An 18,801-nucleotide genomic window follows, 5' to 3' on the forward strand; every position below is an offset into this window, starting at 1 on the left:
AGGGGGCACAGACGCAGCTGTGAGGGAGCTGCCCCCGCCCCCAGTCCTGTGGAGCACACCGTCCAGCCCAGGCAGACAGGCCCCATACAAATGTGTGCACCATGAATTCTGCCCCTGCTGCTCACGTACCTGCTTAGGAAGCTGTAGAAAGCATGACTGAAAAATCACATTTCAGGTTTTCAGTCCCTTGAAAGGTAAATGTGAAATATGAACGGTCACATGAGCGACCTTACTGGAATCAGAATACTACAATCATTATTATAAATTACAGAGTCATGGGGTTATAGCTTAGTGGTAGGATGCTTCCCTGTCATGTATGATGTCCTGGATTCTGTTCCAAGCATAGAAACAAACAAAAATGGAAGGAAGGAAGGAAGGAAGGAAGGAAGGAAGGAAGGAAGGAAGGAAGGAAGGAAGGAAGAGAAAGGGGGTGAGAGAGGGGGTGGAGGGAGAGAGGGAGGGAAAGGTGGGAGGTGAGTTGGTGGAATATACCCGTAACCCCCGAACTTGGGAGGCAAAGACAGACAAGTTCTAGCCAGCCTGGGCTATACGGTAGACCAAAACCAGCCAACTAGTCAATGGCAGCAAACCCACAAATCATGAAACATTGTTTTTTTTTGTTTTGTTTTGTTTTGTTTTTTTTCTGAACAAAACCCACAAGGGAAGTTCTGCAGGCTGTGGCTACCAGAGAACAGGGATCGAGGCAGTGCTGCCACCTTCTGGTCCTGCTGGTCAGCCAACATGACAAGCAGACTTGTCCGGCCTCTCACTGTCCTCCTTGTGCCCTTGTCTTAACAACTAGCGGTCACCCTGTGTGCTCAGACCAAACTGAGGCGTCCCTGGCAACCGCCTCTTCATCAGCCGCGTCAGAAGTCCCACAGGCCCCCCTCTAAGCATATCGAAAGCTGGCCTGTTCTCATCCGCTAGGGCCTACTGCCCAGGCATGTCCATCAGCCCGCTGACGACTTCTCCCACTTCTGGGCCAGAGATCCTCAATCTTGTCAGTGCTCTGCACAGAAGCCCAGGGCTCCCCATGCTGCTCCCGTTCCTGCAAGGCCCTGCAGGCCAACATTCATTCCTCACATGAACATGAGCTCTAGTTTCTAGGTATCCCTGTGCACACAGGCAGGTGCTTGTCCTCCCCTGCTGACTCCCCCACCCCGCCCCCAATGCCTAATGGCCCTTCTTGACCGCTCACTCTACCTGAAAGCGAACCCAACCAAACCCCACACCTGACCCTCCTGTTTCACCACGTCCACGCTGGGAAGGCTAGGATCTTGCTCAGGTTAACTGCTCCAAGGATGTTCTTTGCTCTGTGAGGCAGGCAATCTAGGTATGCCAGGTATTCATGCCCGACCCAGAGTCTAGAGAGCTACCAGCATGTAGCAAGCATTCAGAAACATTTCAGCAATGAATGGGTAAATTTCCTCCAATGTCTTGTGACCCTGTGACTAACCGACAAGAAGGAAGATTTTCTTTGTGCATGGTATGTGATGGAGGTGAGCAGGCCAGTTCCCAGCCATCAGTTTGTCTCACTTTATAAGAGAAAAACCATTGTTTTTTATCTCAATTTTTTAATTGATATTTATTGAGCCCTCCCTACTTCAATCCTCCCCCAAGGTCCCCATGCTCCCAATTTACTCAGGAGATCTTGTCTTTTTCTTTCTATCTCCCATGTAGATTAGATCTATGTCTCTCTTAGAGCCCGCATTGTTGTCTAAGTTCTCTGGGATTGTGGTTTGTAGGCTGGCTTTCTTTGCTTTATGTTTAAAAAACACCTATGAGGGGCTGGAGAGATGGCTCAGAGGTTAAGAGCATTGCCTGCTCTTCCAAAGGTCCTGAGTTCGATTCCCAGCAACCACATGGTGGCTCACAACCATCTGTAATGAGTTCTGGTGCCCTCTTCTGGCCTGCAGGCATACACACAGACAGAATAGTGTATACATAATAAATAAATATTTAAAAAAATAAAAATAAATAAATAACACCTATGAGTGAGTACAGGTGATAATTGTCTTTCTGTGTCTGGGTTACCTCACTCAAAAAAATGTTTTCTAGCTTCATCCATTTTCCTGCAAAATTCAAGATATCATTTTTTCTGCTGTGTAGTACTCCATTGTGTAAATACACCACATTTTCCTTAACCATTCTTTGGTCAAGGGTCATTTAGGTTGTTTCCAGGTTCTGGCTATGACAAACAATGCTGCTATGAGCATAGTTGAGCACATGTCCTTGTGGCACGATTGAGCATCCTTTGGATATATACCCAAAAGTGGTATTACTGGGTCTTGAGGAAGGCTATTTCTGAATTTTCTGAAAAATCGCCACTTTGACATTCAAAGGGGTTGTACTAGCTTGCTCTTCCTCCAGCAATGCAGGAGTGTTCCCTTTTCCCCACAACCTCTCCAGCATAAGTTGTCATCAGGTTTTTTTGGGGGGGGGGTTTCGAGACAGGGTTTTTCTGTGGCTTTGGAGCCTGTCCTGGCACTAGCTCTGTAGACCAGGCTGGTCTTGAACTCACGGAGATCCGCCTGCCTCTGCCTCCCGAGTGCTGGGATTAAAGGCGTGCGCCACCAGCCACCATCGCCCGGCTCATCAGTGTTTTTGATCTTGGCTATTCTTGATGGAATCTCAGAGTTGTTTTGATTTGCATTTCTCTGATGACTAAGGATGTTGAACATTTCCTTAAGTGTCTTTCAGCCATTTTAGATTTCTCTGTTGAGAGTTTTCTGTTTAGGTCTGTACTCCATTTTTTAAATTGTATTATGTATTCTTTTGGTGTCCAATTTCTTGAGTTCTTTGTATATTTTGGAGATCAGACCTATGTCTGATGTGGGGTTAGTGAAGATCTTTTCCCATTCTGTAGGCTGTCATTTTGTTTTGTTGACCGTGTCCTTTGCTTTACAGAAGCTTCCCAATTTCTGGAGGTCCCATTTACTAGTTGTTTCTCTCAGTATCTATGCTGCTGGGGTTATACTTAGGAAGTGGTTCCCTGTGCCAATGTGTTCAAGTGTATTTCCCACTTTCTCTTCTATAAGGTTCAGTGTGGCTGGCTTTATGTTGAGGTCTGATCCATTTGGACTTGAGTTTCGTGCATGGTGATAGATATGGGTCTATTTTCATTCTTCTACATGTTGATATCCAGCTATGCCAGCGGAGGAAAACCACTGTTTTACTGAATCAGTTCTACTGACAAGGCTGCCCAACACGTGAGACTGTGGCCTGACCTCTCCTCACAGCTACCCCCAGTGCCAAGACTGCTCCAGGCCACACCAGGCTGGGCCGACTATTCCAGCCCACACCGGGCAGACCTTCCCAACTCTCCTGCAGCAGATATGCCGGTTTCTTCTTCCTGAGATAGGGATGCCACTGGAGACAACAGAACCCATGCTCCCTGATGTCAAAAGGACCCCGCGTGCATTCTGCTGAGTCTGTGCAAACCAACTACTTACTAGACCTTCCTGCCGAAGCCCTTCTTGACTAAAGTCCCTCTCATACTGCTTTTGTGGCTCTGGTACCATCAAAAAAAATGGGTCATTTCTTGCACATCATGGCTGTTTAGCTATTTTTGGTGGTTGTTGACTTTCTGAGTCTGAGTCTCATTCTGTAGCCCAAGTTGGCCCAGGAACTCATGGTGACCCTCCTGCCTGTCTCCCAAGAATTAAGACTGCCAGCTTGAACTATCACATCTGGTACAATTAGTCTTTTCTTTTTTTTTTTTTTTCTTGTTAGTTTTTTTCAGACAGTTTCTCTGTGTATCCCTGGCTGTCCTAGAACTCACTCTGTAGACTAGGCTGGCTTTGAGCTCACAGAGATCCTCCTGCCTCTGCCTCCCGAGTGCAGGGATTACAGGCATGCACCACCACCACCCAGCCAATTAGTCTTTACTTGGACACATTTCTGGCTCTGACTTAATGTGTAAGATTCCTGACTGTTTCAGAAGTCAAACCCTCCCACAATGGACAAAGTTCTTGGTCCCTAAAAGGAGTGCACTGGGGCCCATTCCTAGTAGATCACAAGGAAGTCCTGAGTCGTGGTGCATCCTGAGTATTCACCCCCAGAGGCAGTGAAGATTGACAGTGGACTCCACTTCCAGGTTGAAGGTCTCGAGAATTGCTCTTCTCAGTGCCCAGGACACAGCTGGTTCTCTGCAGGTGCCCATATACCTCTACATATCTTGCCAAAGGCACCCTTAGCCAGGGGTTAAGAAATGTGGTGGTTCTAATGAAAATGGCCCCCATAGGCTCTTATATTTGAGTATTTAGTTCTTACCTAGTTGATGCAACTGTTTGGGAAGGATTAGGAGGTGTGGCCTTGTTGGAGGAGGTGTCACTGGGGGTGGGTTTTGATCCCAGTCTTTCCTTCTCTGCCTAGTGCTTGTGGATTAAATGTGAGCTCTCAGCCACTGCTCCAGCACCAAGCCTGCTTCCCACCATGATGATAATGGTCTCACCCTCTGAAAATGTAAGCAGGGCCTCAATGAAATGCTTTCTTTTGTAAGTTGCCTTGGTAAGTGTTTTTTCACAACAGAAATGTAATGAAGGCCAGAAGCAAACAGATCAAAACGGCTTTCACAGTCCCACACTCTGGGAAAGGGCGGATGTGGAGGCAGCAAGGCTGACTTCTGGCTTCACTTCTCCAGTATCTTAAACACAATTCTAAGGGAGCACATGAGTCTGTGTTCTGCACACTGTGGACAATGCTATTACGTGAAGGGCCCAGCTTCTAACAGAAGTGAAGGAGACCCTGTCCACCATCATGGACACAGTAGCAACACCACTGAACGTGGACTCTGTGTGTAAATCCTCAGGCTATGCTTTCCCTGCATCCCAGCTTGCTGAGGCTCTGGATGGTACAGGCTGGCCTGGAATCACAGAGATTCACCTACCTCTGCTGACATTAAAGTTGTACACCACTAAGCCTGGCTTCTAGATCCTTTTTGTGAGAAAACTTTTGGTCAGCCACTGGGTCTTGGTATAAACTGAACACCTTGGCCATAAGCCCTCAATTTACCATGTGACTCCAGCTGGTTCATCATCTGATCCACTAAGCTATCGTTTGGTATTTGCTGCAATACACCATAAGAAAAACAAGGAAAACTGTTATCTGCAGGACTGGACATAAGCAGACCCAAGATCACTGCGGCAAAAAGGCTCCTGCTCTCACTCCTGCAGCTGGGCCTTCTACTCAAGCCTCCACGGCCTGGGGCCCTGAACAAGCAGTTCACAGAGGAAGATAAGACAGACACCACCTGAGGGTGCAAGGCTGTAACACACAGGCCCGCCCTAGAACATTCCTGAAGGACAATCGCTCTTCTTAGCGAGCAGAACTTTGGGCAATGAACCCAATGGTACATTTTGTTTGAAAGAAACAAAAATGGGCAAATATGCAACTGTATACTGATTCCTGTGCTGTAGCCAATGGCTTGTCTGGACGGTTGGCTCCTTGGAAGGACTTGAATACTGGAGAGAAAGACAACCGAGGAAGTGTGTGGACGGCTCTCTGTGACCTCAGCAGAGGGTTTCAGTGATCTGCTCTGCAGACAGTCAACAACCCCAATCTCCTTCTTCTCGTCCTCTTTCCTCAGTTACCCCTGTAATTGCCCAATGGATTCATGAACAATGTGGCCATGGTGGCAGGGATGGAGGTTATGTAAGGCTTCAGTAACACAGACTTCTCACTTAGCAAGGCTGATCTGGCTGTGGCTCCTGCTAAGTGCCCATCTGCCAGCAACAAACCCATGACTGAGCTACAATATGGCAGCAGTCCCTGGATGACCAGCCTGAGGCCTGGGGGCAGGTTGGTGACACGGAATCGCTGCATCATCACATCCTTGTGGGAACAGACACTTGTTCTGAGTGTGGCTTTCCCAGCATGGAATGTGTCCATCAGTACTGCGCTGTATAGACCACAGGATGGATTGCGCCCATCAGTACTGCGCTGTATGGACCACAGGATGGAATGCGTCCATCAGTACTGCGCTGTATGGACCACAGCATGGAATGCGTCCATCAGTACTGTGCTGTGTGGACCAGAGCATGTCTCATCCACAGGAAGGGTATTCCACAGAGCATGGCTTTTTAGCAAGGACTCACTCAGTAGGCTTATGACTGTTAGATTAATGGGTCTTACCATGGTCTCATCATCATGAGCAGTTGGCTTGACTAAGCAGTGAAATGGTCTTTTGAGATTAAATCACAGTACCAGTTGGGTGGCATTAGGTTTCTGGGCTGAAACAAGGTTGTCTAGAAAGTTGAGTCTACTCTGAATTGGAATTCGAAAACCATGGAGACCAGTCATGGGCCCAGGAATTGAGGGGTGGAATTAAGAATTGCATTACTATCACCTCTAGTTTCCAGGACACTCTGCTCTGCTGTCCTAGAAGCCTTGATTTCGGGGAGGGAAACCCTTCCATCAGGACCACTACAGTGGCCCCACTGGGCAGCTCAGATACTGTCTGCCATTTGGGGCCCTCAAGCCTGTAGGTCAGCAGGTGAGGGAAGAAGCTATGGTGTTGACTGAGGTGAGCACCCTACACTACCAAGGAGGACTGGATGATCACGCCACAGTGGAGGTTAGGAAGATCTGGGGGCATCTCTAACCACAATGGAGGTTAGGAAGATCTAGGGACATCTCTAGTAACATTCTCTGATTACAGTCAGTGGAGCCAGATATGGTAGAATATTAAGTATTAATTTCCTTTTTTAAAAAATACAAGAAATGACATTTTATTTTTAAATTCAAATATATTTTTAGTGAAAACACATGTCCCTTTACTGAGCACTTACAGATTCTTAGGTTCTGTATAAAATGACAAAAGTTTAGCCAGGAGGTGGTGGTGCACACCTTTAATCCCAGCACTCAGGAGGCAGAAGCAGGCGGATCTCTATAAATTTGAGGCCAGCCTGGTCTACAAAGCAAGTTCTCAGACAGCTAGAACTAAACTGAGAAACTGTCTCGAAAAATTGTTTATGATCTTCTAGAGCAGAATCTACTGCTGTTCTCCACTTGTTTTGGGTTTTGGTTGTTTTGGTTTTGATTTTTCGAGACAAAGTCTCATTGTGTAGCCCTGGCTGTCCTGGAACTCATTCTGTAGACCTGGCTGGCCTCTAACTCACAGAGATCCTCCTGTTTCTGCCTCCAGAGTGCTGGAGTTGCCCTGGCCTCCACTTGTTTTCCGCAGGAAACTGAGGAATGACATCTTCAAGGTCGCTCAAGACAAAGATTTCAAACCAAGGGAGAGCTGTCACAGTTAAAGCGGAAGTGGAAGTCCGTCATTGTTGTTTCTAAAGTCACGACTTCCTCTTCTCCCTCCAAAGCCACTACTTTACCTCCCCTGCTCTTCCTGGACTCTACCTGCCACTGCCTCTAGCAGGGCCTTTCTCACCTGGAGGATGAGACAGAAATCTCTGCAGTGGCATCAACTTTTAGGGGTCTATACAAAACTTCTGTCATTTTTAAAAAGTAAGCTATCTTTAAGTTTTCTAACAATTTAACTGAAAAAGAAATCAGAGTTTTTTCCATTTGTCCTTTGTTTTCTACATAAACAGAAGTGTTGAAATAAGGCACCTTGAGCTTCAGAGAAGGCTCAGTGATTGCGAACCCTGGCTGCTCTTCCAGGGGACCGGGGTTTGAGTCCCTGCAACCAAGCGGTGGTTCACAAACATCTGCAATGGCGGTTGAAGGCCCGTGCCCTCTTCTGGCCTCTGTGGGCACACAGGTGGTCCAAAACACTCATACACATAAGATTTTTAAGAAAAAAGAAGCCAGGTGGCGACGGCACACGCCTTTAATCCCAGCACTTGGGATGCAGAGGTAGATGAATCTCTGTGAGTTTGAGCCAGGCTGGTCTACAAGAGCAAGTTCCAGGACTCCAAAGCTCCAGAGAAACCCTGAGCGAAAAACCAAAACCCCAAAACAAACAAACAAAAAGAAAGAAAGAAAAAAAGAAAAGGCACCTTATTTTGTCTTCTACTCTTCTGTCAGGTAACATAACATTGGCTATGTATCACCAAATCCAGATTAAAGTGCTAAAGTTATGGACATCAGAAGAATGAGCACCAATTAAAATGTCACCTGGACGAGGTGGTGCAGGCACTGGGAAGGCTGGGGCAGAATCGCAATTGCGAATTTGAGGTAAGAGTGGGCTGCAGAACGAGGCCTTGTCTTCTCGTTTGGGTTTTGTTTTTCTTCAGACAGGGTTTCTCTGTGTAACAGCCTAGAACTCACTCTGTAGACCAGGCTGGTCTCAGACTCACAGAGATCTGCCTGCCTCTGCCTCCCACTCGACTGCAAGGCCTTGTCTTGAAAACAGATCAACATTTGTTTCCTTTCGTACTTGGGAAGAGGGGCACAGCTGTTGTTACACTGACCTTCCTGACATCTTTGGTGCTTTAGAGTAATGGGGGGATGTGTACTGGGCTACACTGACGAGGGTGGGTTTGTGACGGTCAGCTTTATGGGTCAACTTTACTGGCCTAAAGGCTTTCCAGCTAGTTGGTAAACATTATTCCTGGGTATGTCTGTGAGCAATTTCCAAACAAGCAGGGCATCGGAAACACCAGACCAACTAAAGAAGATTCAATCTCCCCAGTGTGGGTGGTGTCAGCCAATCCGATGAAAACCCAAAAAACAGGAATGCTCTTTGAGTCCTAACTTCATCTTCTCCTGCCCTTACAGGGTGTGGCCCCAGTTTCTTAGGCCTTTGGGTTCAGACATAACCAAGTTCCAGGTTCTCTAGCCTACGTGGTAAATTGTGGGGTGGCCTCCAAGACCTCCAAGGTCAAGTCACATAATAAATGTTTATGTATCTCCATTTCCCTGGAGACTTCTGACTGGTGCGTGAGAGAAGAGTACACGTCAGTGACTTCCAGGGAATTTAGACATGGCTCACAGCATCCAGCAGACCCCTATGCTTCCACGTCTCCTAGGATAATACACTCAATGAACACCTCAGCACCCGGATTTCACAGTAGCTAGCAAGGCATGCCGCTAAAGAAAAACCAACCCCCAACAAGGTTCTACCTGTCTTTGAAGAGCAAGTTCACCGTCGAGTTCCCTCAGTTTTCTCTCCAGCGTCCACTTCAGATTCTCATACTGCTCCTGCTGCTGGTCCATTTCATTCCTCCTACTACTGTGGCGATCAGACATGGTATTCAGAGAGCCATCCTGAGTGTTCACACGCACGCATGCTTATACTCTGCGCTACACACGGGGCTGCAGCAGGGGCTTGTAACAGGCCTCCAAGAAGTAGAGCTTCTCCTGACCTGAATCTGCTGCCGCCCCTAAATGGAGTGTCCAATTGTGCAGCAGAAAACACAACACAGAACCCCAAACTGATAGACTAACGAGAACCAGGAAAAGGACCCTCAGGAGGAAGGTCAACCCTGGTCACAAAGTGAATTCCAGGACAGCCAGAGCTAAGTAGTGAGACCCTGAGGGGAGGGCAAGAGTTCAGCATCAAACTGCACCACATTTAGAAAATCAAATAGAAACAGAAAATCTCAGCAAAGAAAGAAGCAACAAAGAATCAAATAGAAACTTGATAACTAAAAAGTACAGTGACTCCCAGGTCACCACCCCTTGAGCCTTTAATCAGAATCCCAGCTTTTGGGAGGCAGAGGAAGGCGACCTTTGTGCTTTCAAGGCCAGCCTGGTCTACTTAGTGAGGCCCCATTTCAAAACAACAAAAAAGATTTAAGAAGTCCAATAACCTAAACAAAAGGCTCAAATTCTGGGCATGATATCACAATAATTTGACAAAGGAGGGAATGGTGAACCGGTACAGACATTAGACACTACACAACTGAACACAGAGAAAATAAACTAAAAACAACAAACAAAGGGAGCCCCAAGGATTTGCGGAGTAGTGACAACTGATACTGTTGAGCCCCTGGGTTTCAGGACAGGAGGCAAGGGCAGGGGCCTGACAAAGTATCTGCATACGACTGAAGGTCTCAGGTTTGTAGAAGAAGGGAAAAGACAAAGTGTCACAAAATAGCTTTAAACTGTGGGCAGAGGTCGGTGACACTTCCTGACTGCAGATGGGATGACAGGTGCTGCTGGCCTCCATGTCTGACACAACATCTCTGCCTCTAGTAGGTGGAACTCGAGGAATCTATTGCGGAAATTTAGCAGACCAGGAGCCTCCACCAACGGATAGCACCTGACATGCTGGGGCAGTGATGTACGCCTTCAATCCCAGCACTCAGGAGGCAGAGGCAGGTGGATCGTTGTGAGTTTGTGGCCACCTTGGTCTACAGAGTGAGTTCCAGGACAGCCAGTGAGATCTTGTCTAAAATACAAAGAAATCTCGGACTGAGATCTAAGGAAAAAAAATCATAATATCACCAAGTGTCGAGTGGAACATGCATCACTCACTGGGCACCAGAAAAAAATCATCGTAGGGGTCAACTAGTTTTAAAAACCTCTTCCATACAAGCAGTAGGGATAAATTGGTGCCACTGCCAGTGACCCTGCAGTCTGCCTCAGCCAAGCAACACACCTTGTTCAGCCTAGATGTAGTAGGGAGGGCCTTGGACCTTCCTCAAAGCGCTGTGCCTTACCCTCTTTGAGGAGTGGATGTGGGTGGGGATAGGGGAAGGTGGAGGGGATGGGAGGAGGGGAGGGAGTGAGAACTGAGATTGGTGTGTAAAATGAAAAAGATAGTTTGTTTTCTTTTTTAAAAAATAACAATAGGGGCTGGAGAGATGGCTCAGAGGTTAAGAGCATTGCCTGCTCTTCCAAAGGTCCTGAGTTCAATTCCCAGCAACCACATGGTGGCTCACAACCATCTGTAATGAGGTCTGGTGCCCTCTTCTGGCCTGCAGACGTACACACAGACAGAATATTGTATACATAACAAATAAATAAATATTTAAAAAATAACAATAGCAAAACTCCCCACTAGTAGCTCAAAAATTATATTCAAAGTAGCTTATTTGTCCCACACATAATCCTGGAAAACTGCTTCATGGACCACAGGGACATTTCCTTTTACTGAACAGGAGGCCCAGGGTGAGGGCACAGTGGGAGTGGGTGGCTGCCAGCCTGTCAGGAGAAGACTCCAGGACCCTGACATGTGATGCTCACCTGCGGACACGCTCCAGCTCCAAGTGATGCTCCTGCAACGTCCGCTCATGCTGACGCTGCAACTCCTCCACGTGCCTGGCCTCCCTGGAGAGTGCCTGCTTCAGCTTGGCCACCTCTATCTTCAGCTCACTGGCCTCTGCTTGCTGAGCCTCCTCCCGCCTGCGGGCCTGGGTGAATTCAAAGTCGTAGCGCTCCAGCTCACGGTCCCGCTCCTCCAGCACTTGAAGGTTGTACACGAAATCCTCCTGCAGGCGCTGCAGCTGCCCTCGTGTCTCCTCCAGATGTTTCCGCGTCGTCTGTAGAGCTGTCTCCTGCAGCTGGGCACGATGGGCCTGCAGAGCTCGCCACTCCTCCTCCTTGCGAGCCAGCAGCTCACTCAGTTCCCGATCTGAACACGATGGCAGCATGGCGGTGGCTGCAGCAGAGACAGCGACAAGGAGCCACCATCAGGGGCTGTAACTTCCTTCCCCGGTGCCACCTCAGGTTCTCTACCATGGGGGGCATGGTCACCCCCTGGCTCTAATGTCAGGGAGGTTCAGAACCATGAGGCAGCACCAAGCCCGAGGCCTCCAGGGTTCACGTGTCCCTCATCATGGGCTGCTCCTTCCTGAAGCTCACTCTATAGCAGGAGAACCAGGGAAGGCAGAAGAAGGGAAAAGGGGAACCATGACTTGAACATCTCCAGGAGCTATGTTCTGTCAAGCAGGTTTGTGTAGCTCTTACTCCATCTGCACATTAGACATTGAGGTGGCCATATAAGCAAAAAGGTCTTGGAGAGAGTAGAGATACAAGGAACAAACCTAACATAATTAAGGCAATATACAGCAAGCCAACAGCCAACATCAAACTAAATAGAGAAACTCCCAGCGACCCCACTGAACTCAGGAACAAGACGAGGTTGTCCACTCTCTCCATATCTATTCAATATAGTTCTTGAGGTCCTAGCTAGAGCAATAAGACACCAAAGGGAGATCAAGGGGACACAAATTGGGAAAGAAGTCAAACTCTCACTATTTGGTGATGATATGATAGTTTACCAAAAATTCTACCAAGGAACTTATACAACTCATAAACACTTTCAGTAATGTAGCAGGATACAAGATTAACTCAAAAAAAAAAAAATCAGTAGCCCTCCTGTACACAGATGATAAGTGGGCTGAGAAAGAAATCAGAGAAACATCACCCTTCACAACAGCCACAAATGCTGTGGGAGGTCCTCTATGTGTTGCTTTTATTGGTTAATAAATAAGAACTGCTTTGAGCCTGTGGCAGGGAAGAACAGAACTAGTGAGGCGGGAGGGAGGACTAAGCTAAATGCTGGGAGGAAGAAGGGCAGAGTCAGAGAGACGCCATGGAGCCGAGACAGGCTGAAACTTTGCCCGTAAGCCACTGCCATGTGTTGATACACAGATTAATGGAGATGGGTTAAACTAAGATGTAAGAGTTAGCCAATGAGAAGCTAGAGCCAGTGGGAAAGCAGTGATTTAATTAATGCAATTTCTGTGTGGTTATTTCGGCTCTGGACGGCTGGGACGAACAAGAGGCCTGCTGCTACACACGAATAGCACAAAACATCTCGGAGTAACTCTAACCAAACAGGTGGGAGACCTGTGTGACGAGAACTTTAAAATCTTTGAAGAAAGAAATTGAAAAAGGCACCAGGAAATGGTAAGATCTCCCATGCTCTTGGGTAGGTAGAAATAGCATAGTAAAAACGGCAATCTTACCAAAGGCAATCTATAGATTCAATGCAATCCCCATCAAAATACCAACACAATTCTTCACAGACCTTGAAAGAACAGTACTCAACTTCATATGGAAAAGCAAAAAACCCAGGATAGCCAAAACAATCCTGTACAATAAAAGAACTTAGGAGGCATCACAATCCCTGACTTCAAACTCTACTACAGAGCTACAGTACTGAAAACAGCCTGGTATTGGCATAAGAACAGACAGGAGGACCAATGGAACCAAATAGAAGACCTGAATATTATATCCTGAATATCCAGACACCTATGAACACCTGATTTTTGACAAAGAAGCAAAACATATAAAATGGGAAAAAAAGCATATTTAACAAATGGTGCTGGCATAACTGGATATTAACATGTAGAAGAATGAAAATAGATCCATATCTATCACCATGCACAAAACTCAAGTCCAAATGGATCAAAACCTCAACATAAAGCCAACCACACTGAATTTCATAGAAGAGAAAATTGGCATAGGAGACCATTTCCTAAATTTAACCCCACAGACACAGAGAAACAATAAATGGGACCTCCTGAAAGTGAAAAGCTTCTGTAAAGCAAAGGACATGGTCAACAAGACAAAACGACAGCCTACAGAGTTGGAAAAGATCTTCACTAACCCCACATCAGACTGAGGTCTGATCTCCAAAATATACAAAGAACTCAAGAAATTGGTCATCAAAAGAACAAATAATCCAATAAAAAAAATGGAGTACAGACCTAAACAGAGAACTCTCAATAGAGAAATCTAAAATGGCTGAAAGACACTTAAGGAATGCTCAACATCCTTAGTCATCAGAGAAATGTAGATCAAAACAACTCTGAAATTCCATCTTACACCTGTAAGAATAGCCAAGATCAAAAACACTGATGACAACTTATGCTGGAGAGGTTGTGGGGAAAAGGGAACACCTCTGCATTGCTGGTGGGAATGCAAGCTGGTACAACCCCTTTGGATGTCAGTGTGGTGATTTCTCAGAAAATTAGGAAACAACCTTCCTCAAGACCCAGTAATACCACTTTTGGGTATATATCCAAAGAATGCTCAATCGTGCCACAAGGACATGTGCTCAACTATGTTCATAGCAGCATTGTTTGTCATAGCCAGAACCTGGAAACAACCTAAATGACCCTCAACTGAAGAATGGATAAGGAAAATGTGGTACAGTTACATAATGGAGTACTACACAGCAGAAAAAAAAATCGACATCTTGAATTTTGCAGGAAAATGGGTGAAGCTAGAAAACATCATTTTGAGTGAGGTAACCCAGACTAAAAAAGACAATTATCACACATACTCACTCATAGGTGGTTTTTAAACATAGAGCAAAGAAAACCATCCTGCAATTCACAATCCCAGAGAATTTAGACAACAATGAGGACACCAAGAGAGACTTAAATAGATATAATCTACATGGGAACTAGAAAAAGACATGATGTCCTGAGTAAATTGGGAGCATGGGGAACTTGTGGGAGGGTTGAAGGAAAGGGGAGAGGTAGGGAGGGGAGCAGAGAAAAATGTAGAGCTCAATAAAAATTAATAAAATTAAAAAAAATTGAAATGGGTAAGTAGCCAAGCCAGGACTGAGGCTGGCACTTGATTCTTTGCACCCTCTACCCCTGCAGCCAGGACTCAGCCTCCTGGAAGAGTTACCTCATGAGAAGTTCATTCTTTTACTGTCAAGCTATCATGAACTGATATTTTTATAAATAACAGAAATCAGAAATAAATGTTATAAAAATAAAAATTAGAAAACAAAATACAATATATAAGTGCAATGGATTTTGAGATGGAGTTTTACTAGATTGCCCATCTTGGCTTTGAACTCTCAATCCTCTACATTAGCCTCCTGAACAGCGAGGGTGAGTGCCACCGTGCCTGGATAAAGTCTGAATTTTTAAAAACATAAAACTACCTTTTCAAATAGCTGGTACGTCTTTAAACACCTCTTGCTGGGGACTGAGGACTGAGGACTGGGGACTGGCCCCAGAGGGCAGGGACCGCAGTGACCGCAAACACCGGAAAAGCCTGTTTCTTATTGAGGCACAGTGCGGACTGTTCCTGGTCTAATGTCAGCACTCAGCAGAGGAGGTTTCTCTGGACACGGTCAGTCTGAGGCTACTCACAGGGAAGTACGAAGGCCAACAACGCCGGGCGTCATCACCTCGGCCCCAGCCCCACGTCCAAGGGTGTGAAAGCAGCGGCAGGAGAGGCCTTGCCACCTTTGGGAGGCAAAGATGTCCGACTGTCGCCCTCTTCCAGCGGTGCTTTCCCAGGGCACGTGGCGGCGACTAGCAGTTATATTTGTGTATCGCTGCCACCCCAAAGAAGGCAGCTGTCTGACTCTCTGCAAGTGGGTCTTCTTTAGGAGGAGAAAACACGCCGCTCCAGGTCACCTCAACTCACTGTCTGACTCTCTGCAAGTGGGTCTTCTTTAGGAGGAGAAAACACGCCGCCCCAGGTCACCTCAACTCACTGTCTTATACATATTTACACAGAAGGTGAAAAATGACAGTCAACACACCGAGAGAGAGCCCAAAGAGAAGAAGATGTAGGTTGCTTCACTTTTACTCAAATCAACAACAAGCAAGCAACCACAGACATAAAACTCAAAAAACAGGGACAGGAGGACCACAGGGGTTTGCTTTTGTGTTTGCTGTGTGTGTGGGTGGAGGGGAGGGCATGGGGTATGTGTGGAGGGTGTGGTGCTGTGAAGGTGTGTGTGTTGTGTGTGGTATAATGTGGGTGAGCGAGTTCGTGTGTGTCACGGTGTGCTGTGTTACCTGTTTACATCAACTCCCGAGAGCCCCTAAGCCAGCAGCTGCTCTTTAAGCAAGAATACTACTTGGAGAAAATTTCATTCATAAAGTTACTGATAGCAAAAACTAGTTACAGTTAGGCTGGAGAGAGGGTTCAGTGGTGAAGAGGATTTGCTGCTCTTGCGGAGGGCTTGACTCCTTTTCCAGCACCCACACGGCAGCTCACAGCTCCTGTAACTCCAGGTCCAGGGGCTTTGATGTTTTCCTCAGGAGTCTACAGGCTCCTTTGTTATCCATGTCCACAAGCACACACACAGACATAAAATTAAATAAAGATTTCAAGTATGGTCAAAATCATCTGGACTAAAGAACCAAGAATGCATTTCACAGGAGAGAACGGTGTTTCACCGGCTGGTGGCTGCAGCTTTGTGGCAGGTCTTCCTGTTAGTTCCAAACACCTAGAGCAGGGCCTGGCAGGTAGTGAGCCAAGCAGTACCTGCCAGGAGCTTTGGCCACACAGCAATTCTACAACTCCAGCCCCATCCTGCTGTTCCACACAGAGGCTCCTATCAGCACCTAGGTGACAAGCATGGCAAAGCCTCTCAAGGCTGGTCATGGGGGACCCCAACTCTTTAGGGGTCCAAGCATGAGCTGTACACTGGCTGTATAAGGTCCCTGGTCCTAGTGCTCCCCAGGTGACTGTTACTGTAGGTCCCAGAGCTCCAAGTGTCTGGACTGGGGTTCTTGGAGCAGATGACAAACAGGCAGCCTTACTCACCCTAGTGCACATCTGGCACGAGACCCAGCTTCCCATCAGATCACAGCAGCCTGGCCTCTCGGAGCTGCCACGCAACATCCTTCTCCAGAGCTCAGGAGATCCCTCTGCCTGGCTGAGTGCTATCCACTCCACAGCTCTGCTGGCTCCTGCAGCCCTCTCACCAACAGGCCTGACTCCTCACCTCAGCTGCCTCACGGTCCGGCCACCATGCCGTCCCAGCCACAACAGACTGCACCTTCAAACTGTGAGCCAAACAACCCCCATTCCTTAAACTGCTTATGCCAGAGTAATGAGAAAAGCAACCAACATGCCCCTTTGGACACCAGAAAAATCACTTTAAAATGCCTAAGTAGGGTTGCTTGCTTCACTAGAGCACAGAGTGCCCCACGGCAACCAGCTACCATTTGCCTCTTCCGGTCACGGGCTACAGAACTTCAGGTCGCTACTCTTCCAACATGGGAACCTGGTTGTGTGATACTAATCTATTTAACATCTGCTGTGGCCCCTGGACATTCTCAAAAATAAGTTTCAGTTCTTGGGGCTGCACACACCTGTGGGTGGGAGCCAGCTAGCACGGCCTGCTGCAGCGCTCTCTGGACTTCTAGCTGCTTCCAGAAGGCCAGAGGGCTGATCCTTTTGTCCCTGGGTGTACATGCTATTCTTTGCTGGGGCATTTATTACTGCTAGGTCTTCAAAACTCAGCAGGTCACCATCTATGAAGCTTCTGTCCACCAAGCCAGGTAGGTGGTATTTATCCCTGTCATTTCTCCTTTGTTCTCCTGACCAGGTAGATAGCGTGGTGCCCTGTGCGCTACAGTAAAATGGGGTCTCTCTGCATAGACAGCAACAGAACAAATGATGTAACCCCCAGCTAAGATATGCAGGAGTAATGGAAAGAGAAAAATATTTGGCAAATATCACATAATTATTTCAGGTCTGAGGCTACCAGGGGCAGAAGTCACCATGTCTTAGCACGCAGATGCTCTGACTCCACAGGAGGTCAATATAAGTGCCAACTCTCTGTCAGTTTCAAACGAGGCCTTGTGGCTTCAGAAAAAAAGAATCCTACTACGTGAAATAACTAGAAATACCAGTTGCCTAAGGAGGGACAAGAGACACAGAAAAGCCATCGGGTCACTTAATTGGATTGGTGCCTAGTCCAATAGTCATCAGAGAGGCTTCATCCCGCAACTGATGGAAACAGATGCAGACTCACCCACAGCCGAATATTAGGTGGAGCTTGAGAAGGAGGGAGAAAGGGTTATAGGAGCCAGAGGGGTCAAGGACACCACAAGAAAACCCACAGAATCAACTCACCAGGGCTCACAGAAGCTCCAAAATACTGAACCGACAACCAGGGAGTCTGCATGGGACTGAGCTAGGCACTCTGCATATGCTACAGTTGTGTAGCTTGGTCCTCTTGTGGGACTCCTAACAGTGGGAACAGGGGCTGTCTCCGACTCTTTTATTGGCTTTTGGGACCCTACTCTTCCTATTGGGTTGCATGCCCAGCCTCAATACACAGGGAGGTGCTCAGTCTTACTGCAACTTGATATGCTGTGTTTTATTGATACTCATGGGAGACCTGACACTTCCTAAACAGAAATAGAGGGGCAGTAGATAGTAAAATGGGAGTAGGGGTGAGGTTGGGAGAAGGGATTGGGAGGGGAGGAGGGAGAGGAAACTGTGGCCAGGATGTAAAATAAATAAACAAACAAATAAGTACAATTATTTAGAAAATATGTTATGTGACTGGGAAATCTGCAGCTTTCTGCAGAAAGTAGAATTCTCCCCGTTCCCTCCAGACAGGGTTTCTCTGTGTAGCTTCGGAGCCTGCCCTAGAAAGAAATTAGAAGTCTTGAAGGTAAAGTATATCAGAATGAGAAAGAAAAACAGCACAAACCAGCCTCTGCAAGCCAAGGATCACAGAGAAAAGCAAAAACTATTTCCAAAAGCTGCTACACATGCGTGCGGTGGTCTGAATAAGAATGGCCTCCAGAGGTGCACGTATCCGAAGGCTTAGTTGGCACCAGGAGTGGGGCTGTTTGAAAGGATTACAAGGTCTAGGAGGTGTGGCCTTGTTGGAGGCAGTGTGTCACTCACTACCAGCCTGGCTTGCTTTGTCTCTCTTTTCCTCTCTCTCTCTGTCTCTGTGTGGATCGGGAAGTAACTCTCAGCTACTGCTCCAGCATCATGAAACTGTAAACAAGTCCCCAGTTAAATGCTTTCTTTTATATGGTGTCTCTTTACAGCAAGAGGGCAGTGACTAAGACAATGGGTTTATGTTGGACTATTCCAGAAGCCAAGGAGAAAATCCCTGCCTGATCCTCATGGAGGAGTTTCGTAACAGAGTCTAGGATACAGGTGGGAGGACAGGGACCTTTGAGGTCTGACCTGTGGGGACATCAACAATCTCCATCT

At 47.0% G+C, this 18,801-nt stretch overlaps 1 protein-coding gene across 5 annotated transcripts in view; it reads right to left on the minus strand.

Moving 5' to 3' along the window:
* Positions 1-18,801, minus strand: part of Ccdc57 (coiled-coil domain containing 57) — a 95,957-nt gene that overhangs the window by 75,710 nt on the left and 1,446 nt on the right. For all 5 annotated transcript variants that reach the window (XM_050140496.1, XM_050140490.1, XM_050140491.1 and 2 more), the window contains exons 2-3: positions 11,092-11,506; positions 9,025-9,133 (exon numbers count right to left, since the gene is read on the minus strand). In XM_050140496.1, coding sequence (XP_049996453.1) covers positions 9,025-9,133; positions 11,092-11,498 — 516 coding nt within the window. In that variant the 5' untranslated portion in view covers positions 11,499-11,506. The remainder of the gene's footprint in view (positions 1-9,024; positions 9,134-11,091; positions 11,507-18,801) is intronic.

Source organism: Alexandromys fortis, unplaced genomic scaffold (genome assembly GCF_014885135.2).
Source record: "Alexandromys fortis isolate MF-2015 unplaced genomic scaffold, M_Fortis_MF-2015_v1.1 scaffold_39, whole genome shotgun sequence".
Classification (NCBI taxonomy): domain Eukaryota; kingdom Metazoa; phylum Chordata; class Mammalia; order Rodentia; family Cricetidae; genus Alexandromys; species Alexandromys fortis.